This window comes from Bufo gargarizans, chromosome 2 (assembly GCF_014858855.1).
Source record: "Bufo gargarizans isolate SCDJY-AF-19 chromosome 2, ASM1485885v1, whole genome shotgun sequence".
Taxonomy (NCBI): Eukaryota; Metazoa; Chordata; class Amphibia; order Anura; family Bufonidae; genus Bufo; species Bufo gargarizans.
The window spans coordinates 661,896,470-661,914,641 of record NC_058081.1 but is presented as its reverse complement, the minus strand read 5'-3'; the positions used below and the strand labels follow the sequence as shown (position 1 = coordinate 661,914,641).

Sequence of the window (18,172 nt, the reverse complement as noted above, 5' to 3'; positions counted from 1 at the left end):
GAGTAAGGGGTCGTGGCAACAGGAGCTGCAGCAAGAGGCCAGATCTCCTGATGTCATCGAGCGGTCGTTTCTTGACCAGCAACCCTGCGGTTCTTGGTTGGTTAACTCGGTCATCCACGTCATCCCAAGTGACATCAGACACCCCCAACCAACAGTCGGTGGGTTTGTCAGACACAACCCTTAGTTGGCATGGCCCGGGAGCAAGCCATGTGCCCTCACCTGTCCTCAACCTGCCTCTGTCCTTTTTTGTTCCCTCAGCCAGAGAAGTTATGTATGCTGTGGGCTCAGCTCTACTATACAGCGAGGACGAGCTACTAGAGGACAGTCAGCAGCTACTGCCCAGCCAAGATCTGGAGGAGACATCTGTCGCTTCCTCCGCTAGGTGGGCGAGTAGTGATGAGGAGAGTGGCGTGGGAGGTAGTGTTGCGAGCAGTCAGGCTCCTGACCCAGAGACCGTTGAGGAGGACATCAGTGACGTGCAAACACTACTCGATTATGATGAAGCCAATCGCACTTGGGAGCCAGGTGCATAAGGGGCTTTATCATCAGGAGAAGAAGGTGGCAGCTTGCCTGTGAGGTAGCAGCTGAGCCAGCAAGGTGGTAGCATGGCTGGGAGTCAGCAGGGTGGCAGCAGTTGCAGGTCGGGAGCCAAACGTGCCAAGGGTAGACCATCCGCTTTTCAGCAGCCTATCTGCCCGGAAAGGAGTGGTGCACGGGTTCACAGAAGCAGTAGCGGTAGCCAGTGAGTAGTGTTGAGGGGAAAGTCAGGTACTCGGCAGTGTGGCAGTTTTTTGTGAAGCCGCCGGAGTAGATCAACATGGCCATATGTAGAATTTGTGGGCAGAAGGGGAAGTGTGGCCAGGGTGCCAATGTTGGCAACATGGCCCTGCGTCAACCTATGCAGTGTCACCATAAAGTGACCTGGGAGAACCGTGTGCCCCCGATGTGGTGGTCCAGCACTAGGTTTCAGCCAGTCAAGGCTCCACCACCTTAGCCGAAGGGAGCTGTCTGTCATTCCCTTCTTCTGCTGGTCCAGATGCTCCTTCTCCTACTCCTTGTCAGTCATTCCGTCACAATCGATGACAGAAGCAATTGCCAAGAGACAACAGTATGCGTGCACGCATCCAATGGCGCAGAAGCTGAACGTGCTCCTGTCCAAGTTGCTGGTGCTTCAGTCCCTCCCTTTCCAAGTGGTGGACTCTGCACCTTTCACAGAACTGATGGCTTGTGCCAAGCCGAAGTGGAGAGTCCCAAGCCGTCATTTCTTTGCTAAAAAGGTAGCACCAGCCCTGCACAAACATGTAGAACAGAAGGTGGGCCAGTCCTTGACCCTGTTGGTGTCTGTCGCAAGTGTGTGGAGCTGTAACTACGGTCAGGAACAATACATGTCCTTTACGGCCCACTGGGTGAATGTGGTTCCTGTACAGCCACACCAGCAACTTGACCATATCACAAATGAAAATCGGAACCATGGTGACCTACAATGGGAAGAACATAGTGTCGGCGCTGCATCAAGGAAGGCTGAGCCATGCGCCCTGCATGGCACGCGTGTTTAATCTGGTTGTCAAGGTTCCTGTAGTCTTCCACCCATCTGCAAAACATCCTTAAAATGGCCGGGAAACTTTGCATGCACTTCAGCCACTCGTACACCGCAAAGCACACCCTCCTTGAGCTGCAGCGGCAGAACGGCATCCCCCAACATAGGCTGATATGCGACATTTCCACCCGTTGGAATTCCTCCTCCATATGTTGGACCGACTATGCGAACAGAGAAAGGCCATCAACAATTTCTTGATGATGCAAGCGGATAGGAGTACTCCCCTGTGTAACTTCGATGTCAGCCAGTGGCAGCTCATGCGTGACACCTGTCATTTGCTCAGGCCCTTTAAGGACGCCACGTTATTTGTCAGGACTACGGGCTGAACAACGTCATTCCTCTGCTTCATGTCCTGGAACAAATGCTGGTAACAATGGCTGGTCAGGGGTCAGGAGACGTGGCGCCTAGATCTCACGACCACATGAGCCTTGTGTGGGCTGAACTGGAGGAGGAGGGGGGAGGACATTAGAGCACAGGCAATGTGTAGCAAAATGTGTGGTTTTTCTACTCAGCTGACAGGACAGAAGGAGCAGGAGCAGCCAGAGGAGCTACAGGGCAATGAGGAAGACAAGACAGAGGACCCGGACACATCCTGGCAGTATGCATTGGAGATTGAGGCAGGGAGTCCCTCCGAGTCACTTGCACAAATGGCCCGATGCATGCTCATGCTTGCGTAGTGACAGACAAATTGTCACCATTCGGCAGAGGGATGACTTCTGGCTCTCCACCTTGTTGGACCCTCGCTACCGGTCCACAAATGGGGACCTTTCTTACACCCACCGAGAGGGAGGACAAACTGAACTACTACAGAGACATCCTATGTAGTCAGTTGGCCGCTGCCTATCTGCACCATGGTCCATCCTCTCGCAGGTCTGTCCAGGGGGGCCCTCTGTGCTCATGTTCCACTGACATGGCTGCTGGGGAGGGATGGGGTGGCAGGAGCAGTACCAGCATCATCAGTAGCAGCATGAGTCTACAGTCACTGATCAGTAGCTTTCTTCACCCGCATAGTGAAGAAACTACTCACCAGCAGCAGCAGCAGGTGGACCTGGAGCAGGAGCTGAACCAGCAGGTGGTGGCATACTTGGACAGCATCCTGCCACCCCACATTGAAGATCCACTGGACTACTGGGTAGCCAAACAGGATTTGTGGCCGCAACTAGCAGAGTTTGCCCTGAAAAAGCTGTCCTGTCCGGCCAGTAGTGTGGCATCTGAGCAGGTGTTTAGTGCGGCGGGGCCATAGTTACCCTAAGGAGAACTCGTCTGTCCACCCAAAATGTGGAGAGACTGACCTTTGTCAAGATAAATCAGCCGTGGATCAGCCAGGATTTCCAACCACCAATTCCTGATGCATCAGACTAGAGCATCCATGGTGCCACACCACACTTTGATAAAATAGACTGGTTTCTTCTGACTCCCTGCCTCAGCTACTACTCTGATGCTGCAACCCGCCTGATGCAACACATCTGATGCCAAGGTCTCCTTATTTCACCCACCTTCATCAGCGGGTACTGGTATTGCCACCCACTGCCCCACTCTGTTACCGGGTCACCTTGTGGTCTCCTGATGCAGCTGCTGTTGCCATCTCCAAACTATGTCACCTTGCCACTCTGTGGTATCCTCCTGCTGCTGCTGCTACTGCCATCTCCACACTATGTCACCTTGCCACTGTGTGGTATCCTCCTGCTGCTACTGCTGCTGCCATCTCCACATTATGTCACCTTGCCACTGTGTGGCATCCTCCTGCTGCTGCCATATCCACATTATGTCACCTTGCCATTCTGTGGTATCCGCCTGCTGCTACTGCTGCTGCCATCTCCACATTATGTCACCTTGCCACTGTGTGGCATCCTCTTGCTGCTGCCATATCTACATTATGTCACATTGCCACTCTGTGGTATCCTCCTGCTGCTACTGCTGCTGCCATATCCACATTATGTCACCTTGCCACTCTGTGGTATCCTCCTGCTGCTACTGCTGCTGCCATCTCCACACTATGTCACCTTGCCACTCTGTGGTATCTTCCTGCTGCTGATGCTGCTACTGCCATCTCCACACTATGTCACCTTTCCACTGTGTGGTATCCTGCTGCTGCTGCTGCTGCTGCTGCTGCCATATCCACATTATGTCACTTTGCCACTCTGTGGTATCCTCCTGCTGCTACTGCTGCTGCCATCTCCACACTATGTCACCTTGCCACTCTGTGGTATGCTGCTGCTGCTGTCATATCCACATTATGTCACTTTGCCACTCTGTGGTATCCTCCTGCTGCTACTGCTGCTGCAATCTCCACACTATGTCACCTTGCCACTGTGTAGTATTCTCCTGCTGCTACTGCTGCTTCCATCTGCACATTATGTCACCTTGCCACTGTGTGGCATCCTCTTGCTGCTGCCATATCCACATTATGTCACCTTGCCACTCTGTGGTATCCTCCTGCTGCTACTGCTGCTGCCATATCCACATTGTCACCTTGCCACTCTGTGGTATCCTCCTTCTGCTACTGCTGCTGCCATCTCCACACTATGTCACCTTGCCACTCTGTGGTCTCCTCATGCTGATGCTGCTCTCCACACACTATGTCACCTTGCCACTCTGTGGTATCCTCCTGATGCTGCTGCTGTTGCTGCCACCTCCACACCATCATTGGGCCACTCTGTGTTCTCCTCCTGCTGCTTCCACCTCACCATTATGCCATAGGTCCACTCTATGGATTTTTCATGCTGTTCCCACCCTCCCCACTTCATGACTGGTCCACTATTTTGGCTTTCGGCCTGGCTGACATCATCAATTATTTGACCTTTCTTATGATCTGTCAGAAGAAAGGAAAAATGAGACGCACAACGGATCCTGTCTGTGTAGCAGCTGTAAGGTCTGTATGGTCCCATCAGAAATGACTTATGATTTGGTAGCCAAAAGCAGGAGTGGGTACAAAACACAGAAGACATGTAAATATTCCATTCACGTGTCATCTCTGTTTTAGTTCCACTCCTGTTTTTTGGGCATTAGCAATACTGATGGATTATTGAGCAAATGCTGACCGAGTGAAGGCGGATGCTCCACAGACAGGATCCGTTTTTTGTGGGTTATTGTTCTGACGGATCAGAGGAAGGGCAAATTAATCAGTGACGTCAACACAAACTTACTGCTGACACCCTCTCCACTCTGTCGGGGGGCTCTACTTGTATAAGCGTTTAATAGAACATATTCTGTAGACATCTATGTGGAATCAGCTGACGAGGGTGTAAAAGGACTGCCGTTGTTTTTGACGCTAACATTGACCTGTAAGGCTGAGTTAATACTTCAGTTATTTGGTCAGTTTTGGCCCCGTGACTGCCCAAATAAGTGAAGTGTGCAGTGATTCTAAGAGCCTGTCATACGGATTCACAGTATTATTTCACTACCAAAGCAGACTCCCTATACATGTTACTGCAAGCCACAGTGTTCTACACCACTAGAAAGGCTCTCAGCAGCCAGGAAATAGCCTTTTTTTTTTTACGTAATTCGCCGCAAACATATTAGGATCGAACAGAATTTTTCCAGAAAAATTTGGCAAATCGAATTTTGGAAAAATGTGCTCATCTCTATTCACCACTATTGCTATATAATCCCTAAATAAGGTCTGTTCAAACCAATTAACATCTGAAGTTATTTAATTACTGTAGTTGAATTAGGCCCCCCTGTGTGCAATTACAATGTCACATGACCTGTTACATGATGTGGGTATAAATACTCCTGTTCAGAAAGGCCCTGAGCCTGCAACAGTGTACTAAGCAAGCAACATGAAGACCAAGGAGTTCTCCATGAAGGTCAGAGACAAAGTTGTGGAGAGGTATAGACCAGGGTTGCATTATAAAAATATCAAACTTTGAAGGTCCAATCATTGGTCTCTTGGAAGAGGCAGGCTTGGGCTTATTAAACTATTGTACTTTGGGACTCATTTGCTTATCGTTCAAAGTTCATTTTCTAGAGATGAAAGATGGTGATAAAGATAACAAATGTATGATTTGAATGCTGTTTGAGGGAACTACAGTGCATGGATATTGATAACAGATGGTAGAAATAGGTGACAAATTCCCTTTAACCCCTTAAGGACACGGCCATATTTCACCTTAAAGGGACACTGACAGGCCCAATTAGCATATTGAGTTATATATATCACAGTACAGGTCATATAAAGTGTATTAGAATCATGTAAGTATCCCCCTGCCCACCTTATAAATACGGAAATATAAAGTTTTATAACCTGCTTGTCCGGTCTCCAATCTGCCCAAGGGGCGGCGTTTCATCTGAAAATGCGCCCAGCCAGCCGATCCCAACTGCCGTTCTGAAGCCCCGCCCAGCTCATCAATATTCACGTGGCTGGGCGGCGGCTACAACTCTCCAGGTCTCGATCCTGCGCATGGGCAATCGAATCCTCCTGGCATCGTTCGTGTGTAATCTTCTGCGCCTGCGCCCCGCCGTGGTTAGATCGCGCCTGCGTACACACCCTGCCTGCGTCCCCGAGCCTCTGCCTCATGCACATGCGCCAGACACTGTTCATAGCAGCAGCGCTTCAGGCGCATGCGCATGAGGCAGAGGCTCGGGGACGCAGGCAGGGTGTGTACGCAGGCGCGATCTAACCACGGCGGGGCACAGGCGCAGAAGATTACACACGAACGATGCCAGGAAGATTTGATTGCCCATGCGCAGGATCGTGACCTGGAGAGTTGTAGCCGCCGCCCAGCGAAGTGAATATTGATGAGCTGGGCGGGGCTTCAGAACGGCAGTTGGGAGCGGCTGGCTGGGCGCATTTTCAGATGAAACGCCGCCCCTTGGGCAGATTGGAGACCGGACAAGCAGGTTATAAAACTTTATATTTCCGTATTTATAAGGTGGGCAGGGGGGATACTTACATGATTCTAATACACTTTATATGACCTGTACTGTGATATATATAACTCAATATGCTAATTGGGCCTGTCAGTGTCCCTTTAAGGACCAGGCAATTTTTAGCAAATCTGACCAGTGTCACTTTATGTGTGAATAACTTTAAAACGCTTTTACTTATCCTGGCCATTCTGAAATAGTTTTTTCGTTACATATTTTACTTCATGACACTGGTTTCAATTTCTCTACTTCTAAAATACATAGTAATACCTCCAAAAATAGTTATTACTTTACATTCCCCATATGTCTACTTAATGTCTGGATCATTTTGGGAATGCAATTTTATTTTTTGGGGATGTTACAAGGCTTAGAAGTTTAGAGGCAAATCTTGACATTTTTCAGAAATTTTCTAAAACCCACTTTTTAAGGACCAGTTGAGATCTGAAGTCACTTTGTGAGGCTTACATAATAGAAACTACACCCCTCAAGGTATTCAAAACTGATTTTTTCAAACGTCGCTAACCCTTTTGGTGTTCCACAAGAGTTAATGGCAAATGGAGAAAAAATTTCAGAATTTAGATTCTTTTGCAAATTTTCCATTTTAATCAATTTTTTCCAGTAACACAGCAAGGGTTCACAGCCAAAAAAAACTCTATATTTATTGATCTGATTCTGTAGTTTTTTGAAGCACTCCATATGTGGTTGTAAACTACTTTACGGGTATACGGAAGGGCTTAGAGGGAAAGGAGCGCTGTGTGGTTTTTGGAAAGCAGATTGTGCTGGACTGGTTTATTTAGACCATGTCCTATTTGAAGCCTTCGATGCACCCCTAGAGTAGAAACTCCATAAAAGTGACCCCATCTAAGAAACTACACCCCTCAAGGTACAAACTTTGTTAACCCTTTAGGTATTCCACAAGAGTTATTGGCAAATGGAGATTAAATTTAAGTGACTCCATTTTGGAAACTACGGGATAAGCTGGCAGTTTTACTGGGACTATTTTTAGGGTACATATGATTTTTGGTTGCTCTATATTACATTTTTGTGAGGCAAGGTTACCAAAAATAGAAATTTTTAAATTTCATCTCAATTTGCCAAACCTAAAGGGTTAATAAAGTTTATAACATCAGTTTTGAATACCTTGAGGGGTGTAGTTTCTTAGATGGGGACACTTTTATAAAGTTTATACTCTAGGGTGCATCAGGGGTTCTTCAAATGGGAAATGGTGCAAAAAAAAAGGCCCTAAAAATCTGCCTTCCAGAAATCATATGGCGTTCCTTTCCTTTAGTGCCCTGCCGTTTGGTCATACAGCAGTTTCCGGCCACATATGGGGCGTTTCTGTAAACTGCAGAATCAGGTTAATAAATATTAAGTTTTGTTTGGCTGTTAACCCTTGCTTTGATACTGGAAAAAATTGATTAAAATGGAAAATGTGCCCAAAAATAGCTGTTTTGGCATCGTTTTTATTTAATTTTTTTGACCGTGTTCATCTGAGGGGTTAGGTCATGGGGTATTTTTATAGAGCAGATTCTTACGGACGCGGCGATTCAGTTATTTTTTTATTTTAAGCCGATTGTCTTAGGTAGGGGCTAATTTTTTGCGGGATGAGAGGGCACTATTTTGGGGGGCATATGACTTTTTGATCGCTTGCTATTACACTTTTTGTGATGTAAGGTGACAAAAAAATACCTTTTTTTGCACAGTTTTTATTTAATTTTTTTGACCATGTTTATCTGAGGGGTTAGGTCATGGGGTATTTTTATAAAGCAGATTGTTACAGATGCGGCGATACCTAATATGTCTACTTTTTTATTTATTTTAGTTTTACAAAATATTGTTGAAAAAGATTTTTTTTGGGGGATGTCTCAAGTCTGAGAACCATAGTTTTTTTTTCGATTGTCAGTGGCTAAATGGAATTAAAATTGGGGATGGGGATTATAAATTTAGTGCTCCATGGAAGTGTGGTACTCCCTGAAGTAACCAATAATGCAGAGGTCCCAGATGATCGGGGCACGTGTCACACTGAGTGGTGATGTCCTTCCGTATCCCCCTCCTGTGACACACTCTGCACTTTTTTTGGAACCGTCCCTTCTTTCCAGTATGGGGACCACACCTGGAAAGTGTTGGCTAGGGACGATCCGGGCGCCTCCAGTTCCCGAGGTACTCTGGCCTGCTCTTTCCCGGTCAGAAAATATCAGGGCCTTAAGGACTGCCTCATAGAACTGGAGGAAATTCCCTGTGCTGCCAGCGCTCCGGGACAGCACAAAAGAGTTGTACAAGGCAACCTGTACCAAGTAGACCACAACTTTTTTGTACCATTCCCGGGTTTTGTGCATGATGTTATATGGCTTGAGGACTTGATCAGAGAGATCAACTCCTCCCATATACCGATTGTAGTCGACGATACAATCTGGCTTGAGGACTGTTGCCGCGGTACCTCGCACAGGGACAGGGGTGATGCCGTTACCGTTAATTGTGGACAGTACAAGGACATCCCTCTTGTCCTTATGTCTGACCAGAAACAGGTTTCCACTGGTAATGGCACGGCTCTCACCCCTGGGGATAGGCAACTGAAGAGGGTGGGTAGGGAGGCCGCGTTGATTTTTCCACACGGTCCCACAAGCGGACGTGGATCTGGCGGCGAGGGACTGGAACAAGGGCATACTAGTATAAAAGTTATCCGCTTACAGGTGGTAACCCTTATCTAGCAGTGGGTGCATAAGGTCCCAAACAGGTTTCCCTCTAACACCCAGAGTGGGGGGACATTCTGGAGGTTCAATACGGGAATCTCGCCCCTCGTACACACGAAACATGTACCCTAAGGTACTCTCACAAAGTTTGTACAGCTTCACGCCATACCTTGCCCACTTAGAGGGAACATACTGGCGGAAAATAAGTCTCCCCTTGAGTCTCTCATTGCTTTCATCAACCGCGACCTCCCTTCCAGGTACAAAAATTTGGCCCCAAAGAGATCGATGACCGGCCTGATTTTGTACAGGTGGTCATAGGCAGGATCACTTGGGGGGTACATGCTGCATTATCTGCATAATGCAGGCATTTCCGAATGGCCTCAAAATGGGAGCGTGTCATGGCCGTACTGTAAAGTGTGGTCTGGTAGAGGATGCCCCCACTCCAGTACAGCCTGACAATAGGGTTTTTGACTAGGCCTATGCGCAGCACGAGGCCCCAAAATGTCCTCATCTCAGCTGCACTGACCGGAGTCCAGCCACCGGACCTAGCCAAAAAAGAGCCCAGGTGTTGAGCAATGAACTGTTGGGCAAACAAGTTTGTTTGCTCCACCATCAGATTCACAAAGTGGTCACTGAAAAAAAAAAAAATTCATATTCAGTGAAGCCCACTGTGGGAATCTGGATTCCTGATTGGCCAACAAAATCAGGAATCACAGGCTCAAAATCCTCTGGGGTACACCAGAGAATTTTTTACCGGTAGGGGGCTCAGGTGGACTTATCTGGTGAGCCGGAAAACTAGTACGAGCCCCAGAGCTGCTCGTACTAGTGTGAGCCACAGGGTCCCTGGAATGGCGGTCCACTTGCTTCGCCTGGCGGCGTATCACCTACTGACTCCAATTAGGATAATGGAATCAACACCTTTGACCCAATGCTGGGTATAATTACCAGATGTGGATTCAGTTACATATTTATTCCCAGAATTTTTGTACAATCACTCAGAATTGAGAAAGCTCGTTGGAAGAACGAATGAAACGTTTTCAAGAAATCTACAGTACGTCCAGTTGCCTTGATTTATTCTTTACAGATATAGGGGAGTGTGTGTGTGCGTGTGTGGAAAACTTTATTTAGTGTGCGTGTGTGGGGGGGCACGGGTGTTTGCATACTTATCCCTAAACCTAATGTGAAAAAAAAAAAAAAATTATTTAAAGCTGATCAACGGTGGGGTGGGTGATGCTCTAACAGTGGCTGGACGCTAAGAGTGTCGGCCACAGTCAGCACACACACAAAAAAAATAAGTGCTTGCGCCCCAAAAAATGTGTGTGGAGGGGCAAGCTGCAGCACCCCTGGGGGGGTCTATGATAAGATAAGATAAGATGCCTTTATTGTCACTGTACAATACAATGTAATACAATATACAATACAATGAAATGTTGTTTGGAGCAATCCTAGATGCCATGGACAGAGGAACAAGAACTGACATTTTAACTGAAGCATTACACTAGAAAAAAACTAAACATTGCACTAGAAGGCATTACTATTCACAGTTCACAGCATATACAGTACAGACCAAAAGTTTGGACACACCTTCTCATTCAAAGAGTTTTCTTTATTTTCATGACTATGAAAATTGTAGATTCACACTGAAGGCATCAAAACTATGAATTAACACATGTGGAATTATATACATAACAGAAACGTGTGAAACAACTGAAAACATGTCATATTCTAGGTTCTTCAAAGTAGCCACCTTTTGCTTTGATTACTACTTTGCACACTCTTGGCATTCTCTTGATGAGCTTCAAGAGGTAGTCACCTGAAATAGTCTTCCAACAGCCTTGAAGGAGTTCCCAGAGATGCTTAGCACTTGTTGGCCCTTTTGCCTTCACTCTGCGGTCCAGTTCACCCCAAACCATCTTGATTGGGTTTAGGCCCGGTGACTGTGGAGGCCAGGTCATCTGGCGCAGCACCCCATCACTCTCCTTCATGGTCAAATAGCCCTTACACAGCCTGGAGGTGTGTTTGGGGTCATTGTCCTGTTGAAAAATAAATGATGGTCCAACTAAACGCAAACCGGATGGAATAGCATGCCGCTGCAAGATGCTGTGGTAGCCATGCTGGTTCAGTATGCCTTCAATTTTGAATAAATCCCCAACAGTGTCACCAGCAAAGCACCCCACACCATCACACCTCCTCCTCCATGCTTCACGGTGGGAACCAGGCATGTAGAGTCCATCCGTTCACCTTTTCTGCGTCGCACAAAGACACGGTGGTTGGAACCAAAGATCTCAAATTTGGACTCATCAGACCAAAGCACAGATTTCCACTGGTCTAATGTCCATTCCTTGTGTTCTTTAGCCTAAACAAGTCTCTTCTGCTTGTTGCTTGTCCTTAGCAGTGGTTTCCTAGCAGATATTCTACCATGAAGACCTGATTCACACAGTCTCCTCTTAGCAGTTGTTCTAGAGATGTGTCTGCTGCTAAAACTCTGTGTGGCATTGACCTGGTCTCTAATCTGAGCTGCTGTTAACCTGCGATTTCTGAGGCTGGTGACTCAGATGAACTTATCCTGCGCAGCAGAGGTGACTCTTGGTCTTCCTTTCCTGGGGCGGTCCGCATGTGAGCCAGTTTCTTTGTAGCGCTTGATGGTTTTTGTGACTGCACTTGGGGACACTTTCAAAGTTTTCCCAATTTTTCGAACTGACTGACCTTTATTTCTTAAAGTAATGATGGCCACTAGTTTTTCTTTACTTAGCTGCTTTTTTCTTGCCATAATACAAATTCTAACAGTCTATTCAGTAGGACTATCAGCTGTGTATCCACCTGACTTCTGCACAACGCAACTGATGGTCCCAACCCCATTTATAAGGCAAGAAATCCCACTTATTAAACCTGAGAGGGCACACCTGTGAAGTGAAAACCATTTACCTCTTGAAGCTCATCAAGAGAATGCCAAGAGTGTGCAAAGCAGTAATCAAAGGAAAAGGTGGCTACAATTTTCATAGTCATGAAAATAAAGAAAACTCTTTGAATGAGAAGGTGTGTCCAAACTTTTGGTCTGTACTATATATAGCAAGAGCAAAGTAGGAAGTGCTTGTGAGTATATATACACACTGATTCAGACACCACTGCAGACAAGAGATCATCATGGGTTCATGAATGCAGCAGTCACTTTCAGTCTGTGGTAGTTTCTATCCTAGGAAGGGGCAATAATCTCCAAGCATTTAGGAGACTGATTGCTTTGGGGTAAAATCTGTTCTTCAGCCTAGTAGTGCGGGCATGTAGGGCTCTAAGACGCCTACCAGAGGGTAGGGGGGAAAAAAGGCTGTGGCCGGGGTGAGTTGGATCCCCGCAGATAATTTTCGCCCTGTTGCTGCAGCGAGCTGAGTGTGCCGTGGACCTCAGAAACCCGATCAGGGTGATGCAAAAATAAAATCGCAGGATGGTGATTGGTGGTGTATTATCACACCACTGATCACCATCCTATTCCGGGTTATCGGGTCACCAGAGATCCGAATAACCCGGAAATGCAGCAAACCGCAGGTCTGAATTTACCTGCGGTTTGCTGCGATTGCCGATACAGGGGGGTCACATGACCCCCTCGGTATTGTCCCAGGGTGACTGGGTGATCAACTCTATGCGACGGAGATGTGTTGAACTACGTGAGGCAAATGGTGGCCACACCAGATACTGACTGGTTTTCTGACCCCCGCCCCCCCCCCCCCCCCTCCTCCAGTAAGAAAAAACTGTGCACATTTCAGAGTGGTCTTTTATTGCGGGCAGTCTAAGGTACACCTGTGCAATATTCATGCTGTCTAATCAGCACCTTGATATGCCACACCTGTGAGGTGGGACGGATTATCTCGGCAAAGGAGAAGTGCTCACTAACACAGATTTAGACAGATTTGTGAACAATATTTGAGAGTAATCGGTCTTTTGTGTATGTAGAAAATGTTTTAGATCTTTGAGTTCAGTTCATGCACAATGAGAGCAAAACTGAAAGTGTTGCGTTTATATTTTTGTTCAGTGCATATTATACAGCCTATGGCCTCATGCACACGGCCGTTGTTTGGGTCCACATCTGAGCCGCCGTTTTTGCGGCTCGGATGTGGACCCATTCACTTCAATGGGGCCGCAAAAGTTGCAGACAGCACTCCGTGTGCTGTCCGCATCCGTTGCTCCGTTCCATGGCCCTGCCTCCGTTTTGCAGACAAGAATAAGCATTTCTACAACGAGCCGCCCGTTCCGTTCCGCAAATTGCAGAACGAGCACGGACGCCATTCGTGCTTGGCGGATCTGCGATTTGCGGACCGCAAAACACACCACGGTCGTGTGCATGAGGCCTATCTATCACAGTGGCATGGATAGTACATGCATGGTGTTTCCTAGACTAAACTGGATTCAGCACACTTGTAGGTATGAAGCTAAAGTTCACTTTCAGGTACAAACTTACATATTTCAAGTAATGTGGATGCACTTGAGTTGCATTTTTTTAATATAGTTTTAGTATAAGTAATGTAAAATACAAAGGGAATTATGAATTATAAATCTCAGTGGTTGAGGAGATTTTCATATTGACAAAAATGGTTTATTATGCAACATGCTACGGGGCTTGCAGATCTCAAAGCTTTTTTAAAATAGCAATATACTGTGCCAATAGACTGTGGAGACCCTCAGACAAAAAAATTTGGTGGAGTGTCAAATAAAATGCCTGGCAAATATAAGTTGACTAAGCACATAATAGTTGGAAGAAGCCATGAATATTAACTGGAATGGCCGGTGTATAGGAATATATATGTATGGGAATAGCCCAATGACCACTGATGTTGGCTGTTTTTGGAGACTCAAAGATTAGTCACATTGCATTTCGATATTTACGATCTTTGTTTCAACCAATGTTAAGCAGAGGCAGGGGTAATATGGTATAAAACACCTGTGAAATAATAAAACATTTATTATCTAGATGGTAGAGGTCTCTTTGTTACCAGTTTTGCTTTCCCTATTATCCAGCCGTGGACATGTCTCCACTATAAGTATGTCTATTTCAATTCACCAAATGGGATAAGTGGCCACCAGACATTTATTTTGCTTCTTATATCAAATGGGCTGAAATCCAACCACTCCAATCTAAGTTTCCCATGTCTCAGGAAGTATACATATTCATTCATTTTCCCACTGCAAATAAGAATTAACTTAAAGGGGTTGACCCATGATAAACGTGTATCCCCTATCCACAGGGTCGTTGGCGGCACTGAGATGCTTAGAAGAAGTTTGAATGGACCAGGGGGTCACATATTTGCACATATGGACCATTAAATGTCTATGTGACTCCTATTCAAGTGATTGATGGAAGTCCCAGTGGTGGGACCCCATTGACCATATATTTATCAACTATACTTTGTTGGCCAACCCCTCTAATTTCAGTTCTTTTTTTCTCTATGTTTTTTTTTAGTTCCAAGTGACTTCAACAAGCGAGTCTACCAAGGTGTCCGAGTGAAGCATACAGTCAAGGATCTCCTGGCAGAGAAGAGGTCCAGGCAGACATCGGGATCAAGGTTAAATGTGAGTTCCTACAATGTCACAAATTCAATGGGCCAGATTTATCATTAGCTCAGGTCAGAATAATGGAGTGAAAAAGTCCCAAAAAAGTCCCAAACGCTAAAACTGCGCACAAATTTGCGACTTTTTTCTGCTCTGCACTATGCTCGCCAGTTTTCTGAAAGTGGGCGTGTTTTCTTATGTAAATTAATCTCTAGACAGATTTACTATTGGAACTATTTAAAAAGTCGCAAAAAAGTCGCAAAAAAGTCGCAATTTCACTCCAGTGAGGACCATGCTTATCTTATGAGACTTTTTAATAGAACATGCGACTTTTTCATAAAAACATGCGACTTTTTCGTAAAGATGTGCGACTTTTGTAAAGCTGCTTACTGACGGATAAACTGCTACCGTCAAACCACATTTATTACAGTATTAAAGGGCCAATCATAAATCTGACTTGGCTAAAACTGACTTTAGCCATATGTGAAAGTGGAGTGAGCTGTCAGAGTAATGATAAATCTGGCCCAATGTGCTTAGGAGTCAATGATTTGTACAATTTTTCACCAAATTAGAACAAATGATATTTTATTATTATTCAGAAATAAAATATTCTGTCAACATCAGCAGACTGTAGCTCATGAAGGAAGATACCTGTGGTGAGCTGGCTTGGTGGGTAAATAAGATGTGCAAATAGCTGCCTGCACATACAGTATATCCTTCTTTCCTGTCATGGGTAAAGGGGGTGATTTATCAGAGTTGCAAAAGGGGCCAAAAGTGTCAGTATTTCTGAAACTGCACAGTTTGTGAACTGTCCACCTGCTGCTGTGTTGAAAGTATATTGTGAGTGGTCAAATGGCACCATTGTGAATAAATGAAATGGAAACTGTGGAGCAACACATGCCATTAATAGGAGAGGTGAAGATCGACAATGAAGGTCCTCTAGGGCCAACAAGCACGCTACAATGGAGCAGCTTACCACCAAAATAAACAAGAGAGCTACCAGACTTGTGTCTGAATATGGGAATATGGGGCAGATGGATGGTCACTGCACCTCAACTGAAGAAGTTGCATCGGCATAAAACACTTCAGTTTCGCAACAGCATTGGAATTGGACCTCCACTGATTAGCAAAGGGTTGTCTTCTCTGATAAGTCACTCCTTCTGCTTCCTCAAACAGATGGACGTTGGCATTTTAGGCAAGTAACATCCAAGAACAAACACCCTGCAATCATTGCTGGAATAACACAAGCTGAAAGTGGCAGATTTATGGTCTGGGGGATATTTTCTTGGAATTCTCTGGGACCACCCATCCATGTGGAAGGCACTCTCAACCAATTTGTGTATAAGTCCATCCTTACAGATCATGTATACTCTTACATGCTAGTTGTCCAACCTTGTTTGAAAGAGCATGACCAAGACTTACAAGTAGTACCTTGGCCTCCAAATTCTCTAGACTTGAAACCCATTGAGAATCTGTGGGACCACCTCAATCGTCGTGCTCACTCTATGGATCCTCCCCCATGCACCCTCCAGCAGCTGTGGGATGAACTGCAGTCTTCATGGCTCCAGATACCTGTGACAACCTACCAGGACCTTATTGTGTTACTCTCGGGCCCTCTAGCTGCTGTCTATGCTGCACGAGGAGGTTACTCTGGATATTAGCTGGTGGTCATAATAATGTGACTCAACTGTGTACATTAGCTATATAAGCCTGCCTATACCAGACAATACAACTGTAATATCTGTTTAACTACAACTAAAAATTGCTTTGACTACCTGAAATATAAAACTGCTTATACTGCCTTGTGATAGCCCTATTTCCAGACTGAACACACCTCCTCTGACCTGAACTTTCTGCCCGACTGCCAGTCCATTGTACTGTACTCACAGTATTATCTGACTATAGTACAGTAGACCTGTGGTCAGGCAGAAAGTTATTATGATTCTGTGAGTTCAGCTCAGAGGAGCAATGTTCTGTAGAGGAAATGTGGCCATCACACAGAGTGTGTTTCCCAGAATAACCATGCTTGTGTAATATTAGCCTTAATGTTTAGCCCGTAGGTAACAGTATTTCCTGTTTAATGTAATTAGCCTATACTTAGCCTATACTCGCCCCACCTAGTGACAGCTGCACCGCTAAGCCATGGGCAAGATGTAGCAACAACGGTGCAGCTCAAAGCCCCAAGTCTATGTAGTTTATAAATGAAACAAGTCTTAAAGGGGTTGTCTGCTTTTTTATATTGATGACCTGTCCTCAGGAGAGTAGAAATTGTAGTGTAGAAGCAGCACAGTGCGGTCTCAGGATAATGCGTTTGTATCAATGCAGCAGCCTAGCCGTAGGCCCTTGATCCATCAAGCCTTGAAGGTACATACGTAGAAAAGAAGATGGCTTCGGCAGCATATCGCAATATCAAAAATTCTTTTATTCGTACCTCCAGACACAATTGGCAACGTTTCGACTGTTCACCAGTCTTTATCAAGCCTAATGACAACAATGCTGGTAGGCATATATATACCCCCCAGATAAAATACACACCCCATATTACATCATCAGAGCCAATCAATATATAATAGAGTACATCTGTTCATGTTACCACTCACTATTATTGACATGTCCGCCGCCTTCGTATTTTGCGCCTCGGCGTACCATCATCTGTAATGCGCAGCCGCGTCTCACCACATTTGCATACCGGAGAGGTCAGGAGACTCAGGAGAGGTCATCAATATCAGATCAGTGGTAGACCAACTGCCAGCGCCCCTGCCAATCAGCTGTTTGAAGAGAATCCAGTGCTCATATAAACACTGTTGAAATTGCAGTAGCTTCAAACTGCTGATTGTCGAGGGTTTTGGCAGTGGGCAGTGGGCTGATCTGATATTGGTGACCTATGCTGAGGATAGTTCCTATTGAGTTTGAGACAGCACACCAAAGGAGTGGTATTCAAGAGTTCAGTTTTTATTCATTCAGATTTCAACACCAGTGGTACATTTCTTACATTTATTACAACTGTTTCGGGACCAATTTTGGTGCCCTTCTTCAAGCTACAAAAATATAAAGATACACCATCAGAATACATAATCATTATACATAATGTACTTAAAGAAAACTTCGAGATACATTTCATTACAAAAAATAAAAATACATTTTTTACATGATTTGAACAAATAATCATTAACATGATTAATATCTTAGATATTGAATAGGCTACCATGATCAGAATATTTGGTGCTCTGTTCATCTAGAAATGCTATACATAATTTTATTATAATGATATACATGATTGTGTGATGTAATTCATTGGCATTATAACATAATTAAACAAAAATGCTACAAAGAAAGAAAAGGAAAGAAAGAGAAAGGACCAGACAGGATTATAGTTTACATAGCCCGGTGATATTGAGATATATGAAAGATCAACTACTATCAAAACATCACTGGGCTGAACATGATGCAAGTTAGGGATATAGTGTCAGGAAAGGGG

The 18,172-nt window shown here is 45.4% G+C and overlaps 1 protein-coding gene across 1 annotated transcript in view; it reads left to right on the top strand.

Annotated features, from left to right (window-relative positions):
* C2H11orf53 (chromosome 2 C11orf53 homolog) overlaps nt 1–18,172 on the top strand; it is a 107,551-nt gene that overhangs the window by 65,286 nt on the left and 24,093 nt on the right. Inside the window, exon 2 of the mRNA XM_044278442.1 lies at nt 14,606–14,715. Coding sequence (XP_044134377.1) covers nt 14,606–14,715 — 110 coding nt within the window. The remainder of the gene's footprint in view (nt 1–14,605; nt 14,716–18,172) is intronic.